General features: G+C 37.5%; 1 protein-coding gene across 3 annotated transcripts in view; it reads left to right on the forward strand.

Moving 5' to 3' along the window:
- ACSL4 (acyl-CoA synthetase long chain family member 4) overlaps positions 1 to 18000 on the forward strand; it is an 89749-nt gene that overhangs the window by 31648 nt on the left and 40101 nt on the right. Inside the window, exons 2-3 of one of the 3 annotated variants that reach the window (XM_053579701.1) lie at positions 5239 to 5291; positions 17686 to 17925. In XM_053579701.1, the coding sequence (XP_053435676.1) occupies positions 17698 to 17925 (228 nt within the window). In that variant the 5' untranslated portion in view covers positions 5239 to 5291; positions 17686 to 17697. Of the gene's footprint in view, positions 1 to 5238; positions 5292 to 17394; positions 17926 to 18000 lie in introns of all 3 variants that reach the window. The other 2 variants (XM_053579702.1, XM_053579700.1) reach the window with 2 other exon arrangements.

Below are 18000 nucleotides of genomic sequence, written 5' to 3' on the forward strand. Positions count from 1 at the left end.
AGAACTATTAAAAAGTAGATGTCCTCATCGATCCACGGATGGATTAATAAATTGTGGTATATGTTCACCATGGAATATTATGCAGCCTTAAAGAAAGATGGAGACTTTACTTCTTTAATGTTTACATGGATGGAGCTGGAACATATTCTTCTTAGTAAAGTATCTCAAGAATGGAAGAAAAAGTATCCAATGTACTCAGCCCTACTATGAAACTAATTAATGGCTTTCACATGAAAGCTATAACCCAGTTATAACCTAAGAATATGGGGAAGGGAGAAAGGGAGGGGAGGGAGGGGGGAGGTGGGCAGAAGGAGGGTAATTGGTGGGATTACACCTGCGGTGCATCTTACAAGGGTACGTGTGAAACTTAGTAAATGTAGAATGTAAATGTCTTAACACAATAACTAAGAAAATGCCAGGAAGGCTATGTTAACCAGTATGGTGAAAATGTGTCAAACGGTCTATAAAACCGGTGTATGGTGCCCCATGATTGCATTAATGTACACAGCTATGGTTTAATAATAAAAAAAAGTAGATGTCCTATAACCAAAAAACCACTTCTACCCCTAAATCTATTGAAACATTATTTAAAAAAAATAAACTAGATCCATGTGTTCTGGAGCGGAAAGAATGGAAGAAAGTTAGGTTTTGGGTTTTTTTTTTTTTTTTTGAGACAGGGTCTCACCCACTTACCCCAGCTAGAGTGTAGTGGGATGATCATAGCTCATTGTACTCTCAAATTCCTGGGTTCAAATGATCCTACTGCCTCAGTCTCCCAAGTAGCTGAGACTATAGGTGTGTGCCATCATGCCTGGCCAATTTTTTCTATTTTTGGTAGAAATGGGGTCTTGCTCTTGTTCTTGCTCAGGCTGGTCAGACCTCAAGCAATCCTTCCACCTTGGTCTCCCAGAATGCTAGGATTATAGGCATGAGCCACCATATCCAGCCAAGTCAGTTTTTTTTAAAGCGGGTTACATACCTGGGTAGATAGTATGATTCAATTTTTGTTTAAAAATTCTGTGTATATGTATGTATCGAGTATGCTTAGAAAAAGACTTCAAAGTTACCCATCAAACTTCAAAGCTGTTATTTCTAAGTGATTAGATACAAAAGGACACTTTCACTTTATTTAATACATTTTATAATGTTTGCATATTTTAAAAACACTTTTTAAAAATGTTATCTAACTTTTCCATGAAGCAACCTTTTAATCTATGACAGTCTGGAATTATTTCCATGTTCTTTAATACTACAGAATAGATTTGGAGTACTGTATAAGAGTTAGTTATATCAGTTCTTTAATATATTTTAATACAGTAGAACCTTCATAGTTGACCACTGCCCTACACTGACCACCTCCTTAAGTTAACCTAATTTTCGTAGTCTGGACATGCATCACATGTACATATTAGTACAGTAGGACTAAATCCTTATTTTGGCCAGTTGATTACACTCCCTTCTATCTTATTTACAAATCAAGCAACCCACAATCTTATGACCATTTAAGCCTCCTGGACCATTCACTTTCACGTACATATGTACTTTAGGATAAAAGAAAAGATTCTGCCACAGCTTATCGTCTGAGTAGTACCTTTTAGTATTTGATTGGCTTATGACAATTTTATAGTCCTTTTTTCAATGAATCATTTTCTCATTCCTTTATGATATTTTATTTTGTTTTACTTACTTTATTATTATTATTTTTTTTATGAGACAGAGTCTCACTTTGTTGCCCTTGGTAGAGTGCTATGGCATCACAGCTCACAGCAACCTCAAACTCTTGGGCTTAAGCAATTGTCTTGCCTCAGCTTCCCAAGTAGCTGGGACTACAGGCACCCGCCACAATGCCTGGCTATTTTTTTGTTGTTGTTGTTGCAGTTGTCATTGTTGTTTAGCTGGCCCGGGCTAGGTCTGAACCTGCCAGCCTGGGTGTTTCTGGCCAGTGTCGTAACCATTGTGCTACAGGCACCAAGCCCCTTTATGATGTTTTAAATATACATTTTTTATTTATGAAACTTTGGAAGATACTAAATTAGCACAAACAAAAGAAAAATATATGTAAAATTTGCATGCATTCCTACCACTCAGCATTAGCTAGAATTAATATTTGGTGCACATCTTGCTAATTTTTGTTATGACTATGCAATATTCAAATATATGTACATATTATAATGAAGCATACATACTCTTTTGGACCTCTATTACTATTATTTTATTGTTTTGCAATTTTTTAGCCAGGGCTGGGTTTGAACCCACCACCTCTGGCATATAGGGCTAGTGCCCTTCTCCTTTGAGCCACAGGTGCTGCCCCGACCTCTATTATTTCTTGATATCAACTTTTCTAAACTTTGAACTATATTCTGTTGTGGCAGTTTTCATCTATTACTACTTGCCAATATATGATTCATGTATACTGATCTAAAATAAGACCTATAAAGGATCATCACTTAGGGAATTATTTTTGAAAAGGTCATACCAGAGTTTGTTTTTAGATTTGAACAATAAGTACTGAATATTTTTCCCACTATTTTCTGAAACATTCTATTTTAAACTTATTAAGACTGACTTTTGAAACATTAAGTACAGGAGGACAATTCATCGTGCTTGAAACATTTCCAACAGATGTTATCACAAGTTTACTATTGACTTTACTTGTGGAAGAATGTTTTTAAAAATGTTGGTTAATAGACTAACTTATTTGCAGAGAGGGCCAAAGCCAAACACTTTAATGGTTTGTTGTTAGGTCTTGTCTCAAAATATTTGGATTGTCTGTAGTTGAACATTGCCTTGTATTTGTGCCACTTTTTACTTTTTGGCATCTCTTTACTCTCCTGTGGCCTGCCTGCACATTGGCTTGCTTCTGGGCATTTGGTGAGTTGGGCTTTCTCAGTACTGCTGCCTTCTCTATTTGTAAGATGATAAGTCTTTGATGCTGTATTAGCTCTTTTTTTTCATGCTGCCAGGTTACTGTTCAGTAGAAACAAATCATATTATATGCTTCCATCTGTTAAAATTTACTAAGCTAGGTCTTTGCAAATGTCTTATATTTCAAAAACTTTTGTATCTGTGTAAGTAAATAGTTTGACTAAAGTTTGCATTGTAAATTTAACTAGGTCATCCCTGCCCTGATCATTTATAAATAGAACTTACAAGGTGGTAATCTTCCTAGTTTATATTAAATTATTTCCTCACTTTATTTTAATAGAATGACTTTAAAAGGAGGGTGCTGTTTTGTAGTGGGGATGCTAAGAGAGAGGAGGGTGCAGGGTCACTTTTCTTTGTTGTCATGTTGTAAAACTTGATTAGGTTAAGTTCGAAAATATGTGATTTTCTTTTCTCTGCTGGGTAGCATTACTTTCTTTCATTTTTTTTGTGATGAAAGAAATGGCCTTTAAGGTTATAAGTACTAAGATAAATTTTATTAATTCCTTTTATATTAAAGAACCTCTGAGAGTTGCTTCCCTTGCCCAACCAATTTGGGGCTTTGAGGTTGGAAATGAATGGAAGGTTGAAGCTGGGGCTCTCGTCCAGCTGGGAGAATTCTCTGACACTCAATTATCCTCTCTAGTCCAAGGGTCAAGTATTGACTACCCTTTGCAAATATTTATATATGGAGTTATTTTCCAAATTAAGATAGTTTCGTAATTTTCCCTGTCTCTCTCCCTTGTATCTTCCCACTAACTATGGATCTTTAGATGATCTTATATAATAGAAGGGTAGTTTTTGTGATTTTTTAGTTATTGGAATTATTTGTGGGGGAAATATATACATTTTTATATAGAATTATGTTGTTTTTCTTTCTCAATATTCTCATCGTAAGCTCTTTGGATCTTATTTTAATATGTATATTCAGGGTTCCCCCCTTATGTTAATAGCAAATGTCAGCTTTCTGAAAGAAAAATAAGGAAATATTAAATAGCATGACTTCTGTTTAGAAGTAGTATTAACCATTTTTATTCAGATATATAGATACTGTATATAGTACCCCTACCTCAAAAATAGATTGTGGATATTAACTTAAAGTTGAAAGTAGTTCTGTGAATCAAAACAAAATGCTATTAGTAACTAACTTCAGTTAGTAATAGATCTGTGTATTCATTTTTTCCTTCATCCTTGTAATGATACCAATGGAGAAAATTAACTTGAGTTAACACCAGCTACTTAGTGTGGTGATGACAGTTATGTGGATATTTTTCCCATTGGGATGTCTTGATTTTTAAAAAGTCCTAAAGGATTTTTCTTATAACATGACTATATACTAGTAGTTGTGAATACTGATGGATGGAATAAAACCTCAGTTCTTCAGGAACACATGGCCCAGCTGAGTTGAAATGTAAGTAAGCAATATCAAATTACTGAAGGGTCTTGTTTTACTTGTCTGAGTATTCAGGTATAAATAGTAACTAGTTTTCTCCTGCATTGTCAAAAATATTTCAACCATCAGCTGACCCTTAAACCTTTTTTGGTGTACTTAACTTGTAAAACATCACAAAAATGATGTGTTTATAAATAGAGGGAAGATGAAAATATCTTTAGTTTACTACTTAGACCAGTGCTGTATTTATATTTGGAAAGAACCTTGCATTGTTTAAAGGAAATTATTCATTTTTGGTTTTGATGGGAAAATAAATGCCTACCGGCATTTGGGTGTGGGGATGTGCCTTTTTGGATTGGCTAGTTTGCTGTGATCAGACATTGTCTCTGTCCCTGAACTTGGCTCTGGTGGGGAAGTCAAAGATTTAAATAAAATCATTCAGAATTTGCTAATGGTTCTCACAGAGTTTCAACTACTGTCTCTTAGAGTGTAGCTCAGTTATTCTTCTGAGATCCTGACATCACTACTTATAGTCAGACACTCATCTGTAGCCATTTCTTATTTTTCCTTTGGTACCGGGTTTATCACAGATAATGTGAACTAGCTTTCCTCTCCTCTACATCACTTCTCCACTCTCCTCCCTTTCCCTCCCCTCTTTTAAAATAGGGTCTTGCTATGTTGCCCAGACTAGTCTTTTTTGTTGCAGTTTGGCTGGGGTCAGGTTCGAACCCGCCATCCTTGGTATATGGGGCTGGTGCCCTACTCAATGAGCCACAGGCGCCAGCCTCCCAGACTAGTCTTAAACTCCTGGCCTTAGGTGATTCTCCTGCTTCAGCCCCCTTAGTCGCTGGGATTAAGACTTTTCTCTTAAAGTAGTACTTTTTTCATGTCATGATTCCCGTATATGTTGTCTCTTACTGCAGATTGAAGTCACAGAAGATACACATATTCTTCTTCAGAGAAAAAGAGGAAATTTGTAAGTATTTGTCTTTTAGAAATTCTAAAAGTATAATTTTATCAACTTTTTAAAGAAAATCAAGGGACCATGCTAACAATAATCATGATTCTTTTTTTTAATTGCATAAACTTAGTTGATAATCATGACTTTATAGTGGAAAAACTCTGCCAGTATTTATGATTGTGTTACAAAAGAATATATTTGGAAAAGTTAAGTAGGGAACCATTTTACCCTATGCAACTTTTTCTTCCTTTCTTTTTTTTTTTAGAGACAGTCTCACTTTGTCACCCTGGGTAGAGTGCTGTGGCATCATAGCTCACAGCAACCTCCAGCTCTTGTGCTTAGGCGATTCTTTTGCCTCCTGAGTAGCTGGGACTACAGGTGCCTGACAGAACGCCCGGCTATTTTTTTGTTGCAATTTGGCCAGGGCTGAGTTTGAACCCACCACCCTCGGTATATGGGGCTGGTGCCCTACTCACCGAGTCACAGGTGCCGCCCTACCCTGTGCAGATTTTAAAAGGTGAAAGATTTATAACATCTGAAGAGAAACCAGAGTATTACCTGTTGTAACTTTTAAAATTTAAACTAGTTTGGCGGTGCCTGTGGCTCAAAGGAGTAAGGTGCCGGCCCCCTATACTGGAGGTGATGGGTTCAAACCCGGTCCCGGCCACAGAAAACTGCAAAAAAAAAAGAAAAGAAAAGAAAAAAAATTTAAACTAGTCACCATTCATTTATAAAAGAGCAGATGATCATTAAAATCTAAATATTTTTCTTTGAGTCTACCCCAAAATGGAGGCACAGATTAGAGTTCCATTTCTGACTACTGAGGCTTACAGGTCATGTGTCTTTGGTAAGCTTAGCCTCTCACAGCCTCAGTTTCCTCATCTGTAAAATGGGTTTAATAGTAAGTATACAATCAAAGGTTCATTAATGTTGATTAAGTTAAATCTGTAGTAATTTATACTTGCCTCAATAAATTAAAGCTTATTTTAATGTAGTGGATATTTCTCAAACTGATTTAAGAAGTATATTTCTTATCTTCAGAAATTTAAGTGTTAGCACTGTCCTTCATTGTGGTATCTACCCTAGACTATAGTATGAAGTAAAAGAAATACAACAGAGCACCTAAAATTAAAATCATGGTATTTGAGCGTTGGATGTTGACATAGACTTAGTCTATAGTTTCCCAAATGTTGATTTTTTAGACCCCTGATGGTTAGTGAAGTAAATTTTACTGATACATGGTGAAGTCAGAAAATAAGGATAGTAGGTCCTGAATTTCTTAAATTTAAACATTTTTAATTTAAAGGATTGCTTCTTCTGTGGGATATGTTTGTGTAATTTGGGAGAGTTAAACATGTTATTTTATGAAATGGTGGTGGTGACGAATTGTAGGGCTTTTTTTTTTTTTTTTTTTTTTGGAGACTGAGTCTCAAGCTGTTGCCCTGGGTAGAGTGCTGTGGTGTCACAGCTCACAGCAACCTCAAACTCTTGGGCTTATTAAGCTATTCTCTTGCCTCAGCCTCCCAAGGTAGCTGGGACTACAGGCACCCACCACAATGCCTGGCTATCTTATTGATGTAGTTGTCATTGTTGTTTGGTAGGCCTGGGCTGGATTTGAACCCGCCAGCTCTGGTGTATGTGGCTGGCACCTAAGCTGTTGAGCTACATGTACCGAGCCAGGTTTTTTTTTTTTAATGTCCGTACCTAGCAAAAAATTGGCAACTCTATGTAATTTCCTCCCATCATCATTCTTTCTTTTAATTTTTTACTGGTTTGTGATACTAGTAATATCTTAAAATCTGAACTTTCTCATTTTACAGATGAGAAAACAGACATTGAGAGGTTACTCAATTTGTTCCAAGTTTTACATCTCAGCAGCTTCTGAAACAAGGACAAAAACCCTGTATCTGATGCTGCCTCTCAATTTCTGGTCTTCTGTAAATTTCTTTCATTATAATAGATTATGAACTTGAAATAGAAGATCTAGTAGTCCTTATGTGCTAATATCTATTTTTGATTTCCAAGTATAAAGAAATTCAAAAGATGTAATGTTCTTGTATAGCTAAGTGAAATTCACTGATTAGCCTGCATTAGAAAAATCTTAAACATGGACCAAGATTTTCATTAGCAGGTCAGATTTAGCCGTTTCTGAATTTAGCTACTTAGGTTACATGCTATCTCATGCTTGACAAAAGAATTAAGATAGCAATAAGCTTAGAAGACTGGTACCATTGTGTAGGTACCCACAGAGAGCACTGTGTCTCTGTCACAGACACACACCTACACATACAAATGCACATTTAGAGCAGTCAGCCTACAGACAATCTAGATTTTGAAAGGAAAAAAACTATCTAGGTGAAAATTAGGAGTTGCCAAAAGCAGGAATATCTGGCCCCTTGTATTCAGGCTTTTATAGACAATACCCTGCGGTAATTTGCCTCAGCTATCCCCAAATATGTTTCAAAACTGAAATAATTAATTCTCTCATTACCCTTGCCTCACTTACCTTAGTAAAACATGAGCCAGGTAAACAAATGAACGTGAAGAGAATAGAATGGAATGTAATTCTGCCCCTCATGTGGAGACGTAAACTCTAGGAGTACTTTTCCAAGGCTTCTTATGTTTGGCTTTGTGTGGTTTCCTTTTTTAGTTAAGAGTTCTTTAATTTCTGAAATGTCAGATACGCCCATAGTGAAATGCTAATAAGGGCAAAAATACATTTTCAATTACCTGCTGTCTCTAGAATGTGCCCTTCTGTTTAATAGGGATAGTATGTGATTGTTGACTGAATGGCCATAAGATTTTGATCTTTAACAGATCTATCACTTTTTAAGTCTGTTCGTTTATTACTCTCGATTATAAGATATATTCAATACTGAAGGGCAATGTGAGCTTTAAAACAAAAACCAAAATATAGTTTCACATTATGGTGGTCAGGCAGCTTACTTAACCATTTTACAAGAGCTGTTTTAAGACTATACCATTGCATAATTTATTTTTATTTTATTTATTTATTTATTTTTATTTTTTACATTAAATCATAAACACATAGATCATGTATGCATTAATGCATTTATGGGGTACAATGTGGATAATTTTTAACAGTATGAAGTACTGGACAACAACATTGGCAAAGTACTAACTTATTAAGCTGGGTCCTCTAGCAAATGGGAAGGGGAAGTCATGTGGCAAAAAAGGCATAGTTGCAAAATTTTCTGTATTCCTGTGGGGAATACTACAGCTGGTTACAGATTATTTTGGAGCCTAGGTTCATGGTTGGCAGCCCTCAGTTGTATTACTTTATTATAATAAATATGTAAGATGACAGGAGGTAGAAGTATATCCTACATGTGGTCTGTATATTCCTCAACTGAACAAAACACATTTATTATAATTATAAGTTAACTTTAAAGTTCAATTCTATAACTTAATTATTTTTGGTTGACTTATATTAAAATCAAAAATATTTTCTGATAGAGGAAAAGTCTCAGTAAATCAAAGACTTTACAGATGAAATGAAAGTCTACACCATGGTGCAATGAGCAATTTAATAGCAGCAGCAATGTGTACAGAAACCTGTAGCAGTGGGTCTTTAGCATCATTTGTACAACATTGACATGGCTATGGTGCTGTCTGTTCCCTTTCTACAGCACTGAACTGTTTATATTGCTCTCCAAACACATATCACCCACAACTTAATTTTTTCCTCCTTTTCATGAGGTTTAATAAAGTTGGACTATAGGGCAGCGCCTGTGGCTCAAAGGGGTAGGGCGCTGGCCCCATATGCCAGAGGTGGTGGGTTCAAACCCAGCCCTGGCCAAAAACTGCAAAAATAATAATAAAAATAAAAAAAAATAAAAATAATAAAATAAAATTTATTTTAATAAAAATAAAATAAATAATAAAATGTTATAGTCCAAAGATGTTGGACTATAACATCATGCTTTGCTAATAGGTACCACTTCTGGCATGATTTATTCTCCAGAATACCTTAAGCTTTGGATTAAGTTATATTCAACCAGTCCTCCAGTTTGGAAATCTACATATTAAAAAACTAAGTGTGTTGGGCGGCACCTGTGGCTCAGAGGGGTAGGGCGCTGGTCCCATATGCCGGAGGTGGCGGGTTCAAATCCAGCCCGGGCTAAAAACAAAAAAAAAAAACAACAAAAAAAAAACACAAAAAAAAAAATTAAAAAAAAAAAAACAAAAAAAACTAAGTGTGTTTTGATCACTTAAAATGATATATACGCACATATACAAGGTATGTGAAGTGTGTAGGCAGCAGCATTGGCTTCTAGATCTCTTCATTTTAGCATATATAGATAGGATCCCAATTATAACATCCTATGACCTAGAAACAACATTATCTGATGCATGCTGGGGTTGTTCTTAAGGCGTTATGGGAGGGAACTCATGCTAGAGCATGAAGGAACATCTTCAACATGGCAGCTGAGGTGCTTTCTTTGCTGGGAAAAGCTGGAAAGAGACTGGCAGGATGGCGACTTCAGGAGTTAATACCTATCCAGGTGATGAAGTAAATAGGTTCGATTAATCTTGTGAGAGACACACCCAAAGATCAGTCATAGTTGTGAGACACTTTGAGTCAAAATAGCTAGGCACAGGTGTAATATGTTGGTGAAGGGCATCTGTATATTCATCTTAGGTTGTTTGTATCCTTGAGTTTAAAGTTTGGTTATATAAATCATTTCATACTGATTAGGCTGGTCATTATTTGCAGTATAGCAGTTTGAATCAGATGTGACAAGGAACAGACTTATACATGTCTATTCTTGCAGACTGATAGTAAAAGATCCTGCCGGCTGCTCTTAATGCCTTTATTTTCTTAAAATATTAACATTTTGTAAGTTTTAATTTTAAAGAATATAGTCAATTATATTGTAATATTTCCTGTAAAGTTCGATTTCATTTACCAAATGCAACTATTCTTTTTTTAACATAGTAGTTGAGGTTTCTCTTATGTTTTAAAATCATTTGGAAATTTTTAATAGTGTGTGAAAGAAAATTAGATTTAAAAAAAACACTCCACCCCTTTACAAAAGTCTTTGTGATGCAATATCTATTTAGAAATATGATCTTGTAAAGTACGACAGTCTTATCTGTTTAATCTCTTGGAACTTTTTTATAATTGCTTTTTGATTTAATGTTTAGTGGATATAGCTAATACTTTTTAGAAGGCAAATTGTCTCTTTATTTGATATTTAACTTACTCCTTATTAGAAAATGAGATTTCTTAAAGTAGTACTTTTATAGTTAATTGTTGGTCTTCAAATTGGTAATTTTTTTTACATTTTTCTAAAATATTATGTCAAGGATGAAGTTAATTTGTTATGGTTGTGTATTTCAACTTGGCAGATGCATGGATCTTTGCTTGGTTTAGTTCATTTTCTAAAACTTTTGAAAAAATGTCTTAGCGTTAACCAACTTCAGTTACTGGTTTTTCTCTTTCATTCTTAAATTGGCGTTGTATCATATGCTTCTGGGGGAGATGATTTCTTCTTTTAAATTTAGACTTTAATCAGTATGTAGTGTTTATTTACTTTGTGTACTACAGCTTAATGTATCACTAATGCTTTTTGTGTTTAATCTATCTCAGAGTGTTTGAAGTAACTGGAATGAAATACTTATCATTAAATTTGAACTCAGAACAAAAAAAACAAAATAAAATTGCATCTAATTTTTCACTAAAACTTCTAGGATTCTCTGGACATCTGAAAAGCTCCCCTTTACCCCATAAAATATCTTAGGAGTGGGACAGGTCAGTGCTCAAAATTGTTGCCAATATTTCTTCATACACAATGTTTGTCACTTTCAATTATTTATATATTAGTATGTCCAGGTTCACAGGCAATAAAGCCAAAAGCATGGGTTTTAAAATCAGATAGATCTGGGTCGAAATCCCTACTTAGCTGGCTACCGTGGGAAAATAATTTAATTATTTTGAGTCTGTTAACATTTATAAAATAAGGGGACTACCTAAAAGGGGTTTTCTGAAGGCTTGCATGAAATAATGTAGCTAAAGAACTTACTTAGCACAGTGCTGAGCCAATAGTAAATGCTCAGTCAGTGGTTATTAATTTGATTTCCATATGGAATGGTAAACTTCGACAGGAGCAAGTAAGTATCCCATGACTGAAGATGATATTCTCTTTTTGTCTGTCTGACATACAAATAAATACAATACTTGATCTCAAGGAAGCACAGCTCAGAGTTCATGTCCTACTAAAGGTGGGACACAAATATCACTCTTCATAGATGGAGGGATGACTGCAGACCTTTGTAGGAGGCGTCAGTGAAAATGCACATAGTACCAATTGTGTAATCATCAGGCTTTTATAATAACAATCTTTTCTCTCTGTGTAACAGGCAGTTTTTCCAGTTTCACATTTTCTATTAAGCAACTAACTAACATCATGTTCAAATTTATTTTAATTACCAGGGATTTTAAGAGTATAGAATTTCCTAGGACTTTGGCATAAACAAGTGATTGTTTTTTTTTTTTTTAAGATGACTAAAATTAGCTGCCTTCGGGTTATTGTATTTGCATATATTTTTACTTTATAGTTTCAGGAAAAAAATCCACTTATGTTCTTATTTCATTCAGCAAATTTATTGAACAACTGACACATGGAGGTTACTAGTCCAGTTGCTGAGGATTCAGCAGCAAACATCTAAATGACAGACTAATGGAGTTTGTGTACTAATGCGGAAATAGACAATAAATGTGAAAAGTAAAACAAGCGGTATATTAGTGAAAAGTGCTAAGGAGAAAAATGATGTAAGAAAGGAATAGAAAATGTTGGGTATGGAATTAAAAAAGAGGGTGGCTAGAAAAGGCTTTGCAGAGGTGTTAATTGAATGAAGACTTTTTCATAGTCAAACTTCACAGCAGACACTGAAGTTAGAACTCAGATCTCTGAACTCAGTTTAGCACATTTAACCTCCCAGGAAGTCCGACTTTCTCTTCTTTAGACAACAATTCATTTTCCTTCAGAACAGTAGCAGAGTGTTTAATCTTGAGTTGTTCTTATTTCCTAGTTTGTCCCCATCTTTTGAAAATACCCTCATTCTTCATGCCTGTCTTAAATACTGTTTTGTTTCTTTTCTTTTTTTTTCTTTCTTTCTACCTTTCTTTTCTTTCTCTCTCTCTTTCTCTTTCTCTTTCTTTCGACAATCTCAAGCTGTCGCCCTGGGTAGAGTGCCTGTGGCATCATAGCTCACAGCAACCTTAAACTCAGGCTCAGGTGATGGATCCACTTGCTTCAGTTTCTCTGTTTCTTTTAGTAGAGACGGGGTCTCGCTTTTGCTCAGGTTGGTCTCGAACTCGTGAGCTCAAGCAGTCCACCTACCTCAGCCTCCTGGAGTGCTGGGATTACAAGTGTGAGCCACTGTGCCTGTATTTTTTCTTTTGAAACAGAATCTTGCTCTGTTGCCCAGGCTAGAGTAACATGGCTTTCGCCTAGTTCACAGCAACCTCAAACTCCTGGGCTCAAGCAGTTTTCCTGCCTCAGCCACCCCAGTAGTTGGGACTATAGGCACCCTCCACAATGCCTGGCTACTTTTTCTATTTTTAGTAGAGATGGGGTCTCACTTTGCTTAGGCTGATCTGGAACTCCTGAGCTCAAGCAACCTATCTGCCTCAGCCTCCCAAAGTGCTAAGATTACAGGCACAAGCCACCATGCTTTGCCTCAGGTACTGTTTTCTGTGAAACCTTTCTTGATGGTTGTACTTACTTTCTAATCTTTTTTTTTTTTTTCCCACCCAAACTGAGTGTAAGCTTCCCTTCTTTTTGAATACACTTAGTATTTTGTTCTTGCTTCTCTTATGGGACTTATAATCTGCCTCATATTTCTTTGTGAGCTGTTCTGTCTGCTCCCTACCACACCTAGGAATAAATCATGTCCACACATACAGAGGCTTTGTATTATGTGCTCAGCACCATATGTCTCACTTTATCGCCCTCAGTAGAGTGCTGTGGCATCACAGCTCACAGCAACCTCCAACTCCTGGGCTTAGGTGATTCTCTTGCCTTAGCCCCCTGAGTAGCTGGGACTACAGACGCCTGCCACAACACCCGGCTATTTTGTTGTTGTTGTTGTTGTTGTTGTTGCAGTTTGGCTAGGGCTAGGTTTGAACCTGCCATCCTCAGTATATGAGGCTGGCGCCCTACCCACTGAGCCACAGGCACCGCCCAACCAATTCTTCCTCTTAAGTAAAAGGAAATGTTCAAATCTTTTTGGAAGTGAAATTATCAATAGGCTTAGTGTGACCCTAGAAAATCTCTGATGAGGAAGGAGTTTATTTATTTATTTATTTTCTTTCATTTTTTGCAGTTTTGGCTGGGTGCCAGCTTGAACCCGCCACCCCTGGTATATGGGGCTGGCACCTTACTCCTTGAGCCACAGGCGCCACCCAAGGAAGGAGTTTAAAATGATAGACAAAACTGGGCAGAGGCTTGACCGGCCCACTTGAAAGAGGACTGGGTGCTCAATTCATGCTCTGTAACTTCTTTGCTTCTCTGTTAAGGTGACAGAGCAGATAATATCAGTGGTTTAAATGTTCATCTGAATTGGAGATTCCAAGGGGTCCCTTCAGAGTCTATCACAGCCTCCCCTATCAGAGTAGCTCTACTTTTTATATGCATATGAAATTTCATTTAAAAGGATGACCCATGGCCCCCTCAACACCACCAGAAAGAATTTGAAAACCTCTAGACTAAATGGTCTCTCTGGTTTCTCCTCACCTGAATGTTCTTTGAGTGTATGTGTGTGTGTGTGTATGCACCCATGTGTGAGTGTGTGTCTCTGTACAGGCAGTATGAGGCTCACATGGAAGGCATTTTCCTTCTCCGAAGGCTTAAGACAAAAATGTATAAAACATTAAATGCGTATGCTATTATGAATAACAAAAACATGCAATGCTGTTTAAATTAATCTAAATTATAAATCCTTCAGAAGCTTTTTTCTACTCTTTTATTGTATCTTCAGCTCCAAGTCTGGTAATTTCTCAGTTGACAGTCAGATGCCACTTACTCCTTAAAGACATTTTATAAGTTTAAAAACATGCTTTTTTATTTTCTAATGTTGTCCTTATTAATTTATATATTGAAATAATATTTTTTATTTCAAATTAATTTTTTGGTACTCCTTTATATTACCAGTATAAGAAATTATTTTTAAAAATTGTGTGTAGGTAGATTATCGTCTATGACTTTTTCTGATCTCAAACTCAGGAAGATGGTTTGTTCAAGGTCACAGAGCCAGTTAGCAGCAGAAATGAGGATGTAAACCCAGTGACTTTTGGTTTCTTGCTCATTTCACAGCACTTAGCTGAAGGACATGAATAAAGATACAGGCAGAATTAAGCTACCATTTTGTAGCAATTGGTATAAAAACAATTTATACCCTTGAGTCAGTGGAATTAAGTCTGTCACTCTGTTTCCACAAGAGTTGGAGAAAGATGGGCTTCGGTTTGTCTCTTCAAAGTGAGCTAATATTTTAATTTTTACAGTTGAAATGTGCTAGCACTCAACGAAACAGCTTTCTCAGCTGAAGGCAAGCAGCCTGAGAGATGTTATCATCCCCACGGCTATTTCTTCAGTTCCTTTCCATTGGCACTGTTTTTCTGGCCCATAGTAGCCTCCATTTTCTGTCTATTCAAATCAAAAATACTTAGCCTGATTTTTCAGATCCTGTAACAACCATAGCCAGCCTGTGCCCTGTGTCCTTGCCCTTTTTTTGTTGTTGCAGTTTGGCCGGGGCTGGGTTTGAACCCGCCACCCTTGGTATATGGGGCCAGGGCCCTACTTACTGAGCCACAGGCACCGCCCTGTCCTTGCTCTTGGTACAACCTTCCCTCCCAAAGTCCTTTCCTTCCCATCTTTGTCTCTTTCTTCATGTGCTTCCTCAGCCTGGAATGCCCTCCATTCTTCCTTCATTTCCAGGCGCCCACATGAGGCCCACCTTAACTCTAATCTCTCTGCAAAGGCTCTCCTGGTTAGTCTTGGTCACTTTGCACTTCCTCTGAATTCTTTTTGCATTTCTTGCTTATACTGAACGTGCTAGAATTTTGTTATGTATCACCATTGGGCTTCTCAGTGGACATTCTTTTTTTTTTATTTTTTTTTTTTGTAGAGACAGAATCTCACTTTATGGCCCTCGGTAGAGTGCCATGGCATCACACAGCTCACAGCAACCTCCAACTCCTGGGCTTAAGCGATTCTCTTGCCTCAGCCTCCCGAGTAGCTGGGACTACAGGCGCCCGCCACAACGCCCAGCTATTTTTTGGTTGCAGTTCAGATGGGGCCAGGTTTGAACCCGCCACCCTTGGTATATGGGACCGGCGCCTTACTGACTGAGCCACAGGCGCCGCCCCTCAGTGGACATTCTTTAGTGATTACCCTGGGAATTGGGGTTCCAGGAATTGCAGGGTGGAGCTCTGGGCATTCCTCATCTTTGTTTCAGCCAGGGCATTTCCACTTTATTGACATATGGGCAGCTGCGTGAGTTTTTTTTTTTTCTTTTTTTTTGAGACAGAGTCTCACTTTATCGCCCTCGGTAGGCATCACAGCTCCTGGGCTCAGGCGATTCTCTTGCCTCAGCCTCCTGAGTAGCTGGGACCACAGGCGCCCACCACAATGCCCACCTATTTTTTGTTGCAGTTTGGCTGGGGCTCAGTTCAAACCTATGGGGCCGACGCCCTACCGACCGAGCCACAGGTGCTGCCCATGTGAGTTTTTATTTGAAGAAATGGTTTAGCCGTTCTCTCTGTTCCCATCTCCCAGCAGTTTGAAAAATACTATGTCTTGTGTGCTAATTGGCTTATAAGCATTAACTCATAATGGGCAAGGATTAGGACTTAATACTACTTCAGTCTTTTACTATTCCTCCAACAACTGGTGCAATTTTGAGCACAAAGTGGACTCTTAAGAAATGATTTTACAATTGTACTGCATCCATTTTGGGAATAGGAGATAGTGCATAGTATTACTTCAGAAATTTACCTATTTTTTTTTTTTTTCAGACATGGTCTTGCTCTGTTGCCCAGGCTAGAGTGCAATTGGTATGATTGATCATAGCTCACTGCAGCCTTGAACTTCTGGGCTCAAGTGATCCTCCTGCCTCAGCCTCCCAAGTGGCTAGGACTATAGGTGTGTACCACCACACTTGGCTGATTTTTAAATATTTTCTATAGAAATGGAGTCTTGCTGGTTCGGCGCCTGTGGCTCAAGCAGCTAAGGTACCAGCCACATACACCTGAGCTGGGTTTGAATCCAGCCTGGGCCCACCAAACAACAATGATGGCTGAACAAAAAAATAGCAGGGCGTTGTGGCAGCACCTGTAGTCCTAGCTACTTGGGAGGCTGAGGCAATCACTTGAACCCAGAAGTTGGAGGTTGCTGTGAGCTGTGATGCCACAGTACTCTACCCAGGGTGACAGCTTGAGGATCTGTCTCAAAAAAAAAAAAAAGAAAGAAAGAAAAATGGAGGCTTGCTATGTTGCCCAAGCTGATCTTGAACACTTAACCTCATGCCATCCACCTGTTTTGGCCTCCCAAAGTACTCTGATGAAAGGCATGAGTCATACACCCAGCCTACAAATTTACCATAACGAAGAACTCAGAATGATGTTTCTGGGTTGATCTGAGAGAAATAATAAACCTAAGTTGGTAGTTTCCTCACACTTTGGGGTATAAAACCTAATGCGATTTAAAGATGTCCAGGTTATAGACACATATTTAAGAGAAACCTCATTATTGACACACCCTATTCTCCCCAACTTTGGCCAAACTTAAATGTCGTATTTGTGCCTTCATGTGAGCATTCATGTGGTGTTATTCAGCTGACTGACATGTGGAAGGCCGGTACATCTAGAAACCTAGAAAAAAATTCAAGTCCAGAGTTGGTGCACTCTACAACATTTGTGTCAGTAATGATTAATAATGCCGGATTTTCAGACCAGTTATTTCAGCTTTCTGTATCAAATCAATTATAAAAACTAATAAAGACCTGAGTATTTAAATCAATTGTGCTATCAACTTGTTAATAATCTTTTTTTTTTTCCCTTGCTCTCTGCCTGGTTCATTGTCTTCACCTACAGGTGTTCTTTATTGTCGGCTTCCAAAGATTACTAACTCTTATCTGTGTCGCTAAGATTGAACTGCCTTCGCTATACTGCTACTCTTACTGCTGCTTCCATTATTGCCTTCTTCAGCAAAATAAGGCTTTCAGAAGCCAAAGAATAACAAGACATACGCACCATTTTAGAAGCCTTTCCACTATGAAACTTAAGCTAAATGTGCTCACCATTTTTTTGCTGCCTGTCCACTTATTAATAACAATATACAGTGCCCTTATATTTATTCCATGGTATTTTCTTACCAATGCCAAGAAGAAAAACGCTATGGCAAAGAGAATAAAAGCTAAACCCACTTCAGACAAACCTGGAAGTCCATATCGCTCTGTCACACACTTCGACTCACTAGCTGTCATAGACATCCCTGGAGCAGACACTCTGGATAAATTATTTGACCATGCCGTATCCAAATTTGGGAAGAAGGACAGCCTTGGGACCAGGGAAATCCTAAGTGAAGAAAATGAAATGCAGCCCAATGGAAAAGTTTTTAAGAAGGTAAAGCATTTTTGTGTTTTTCATTTTTGTAAGAGGAAGGCACATTTTGTTTTATTATAAGTCAAGTGCATTTTA

The sequence above is a fragment of the Nycticebus coucang genome, chromosome X (assembly GCF_027406575.1).
Source record: "Nycticebus coucang isolate mNycCou1 chromosome X, mNycCou1.pri, whole genome shotgun sequence".
Taxonomy (NCBI): Eukaryota; Metazoa; Chordata; class Mammalia; order Primates; family Lorisidae; genus Nycticebus; species Nycticebus coucang.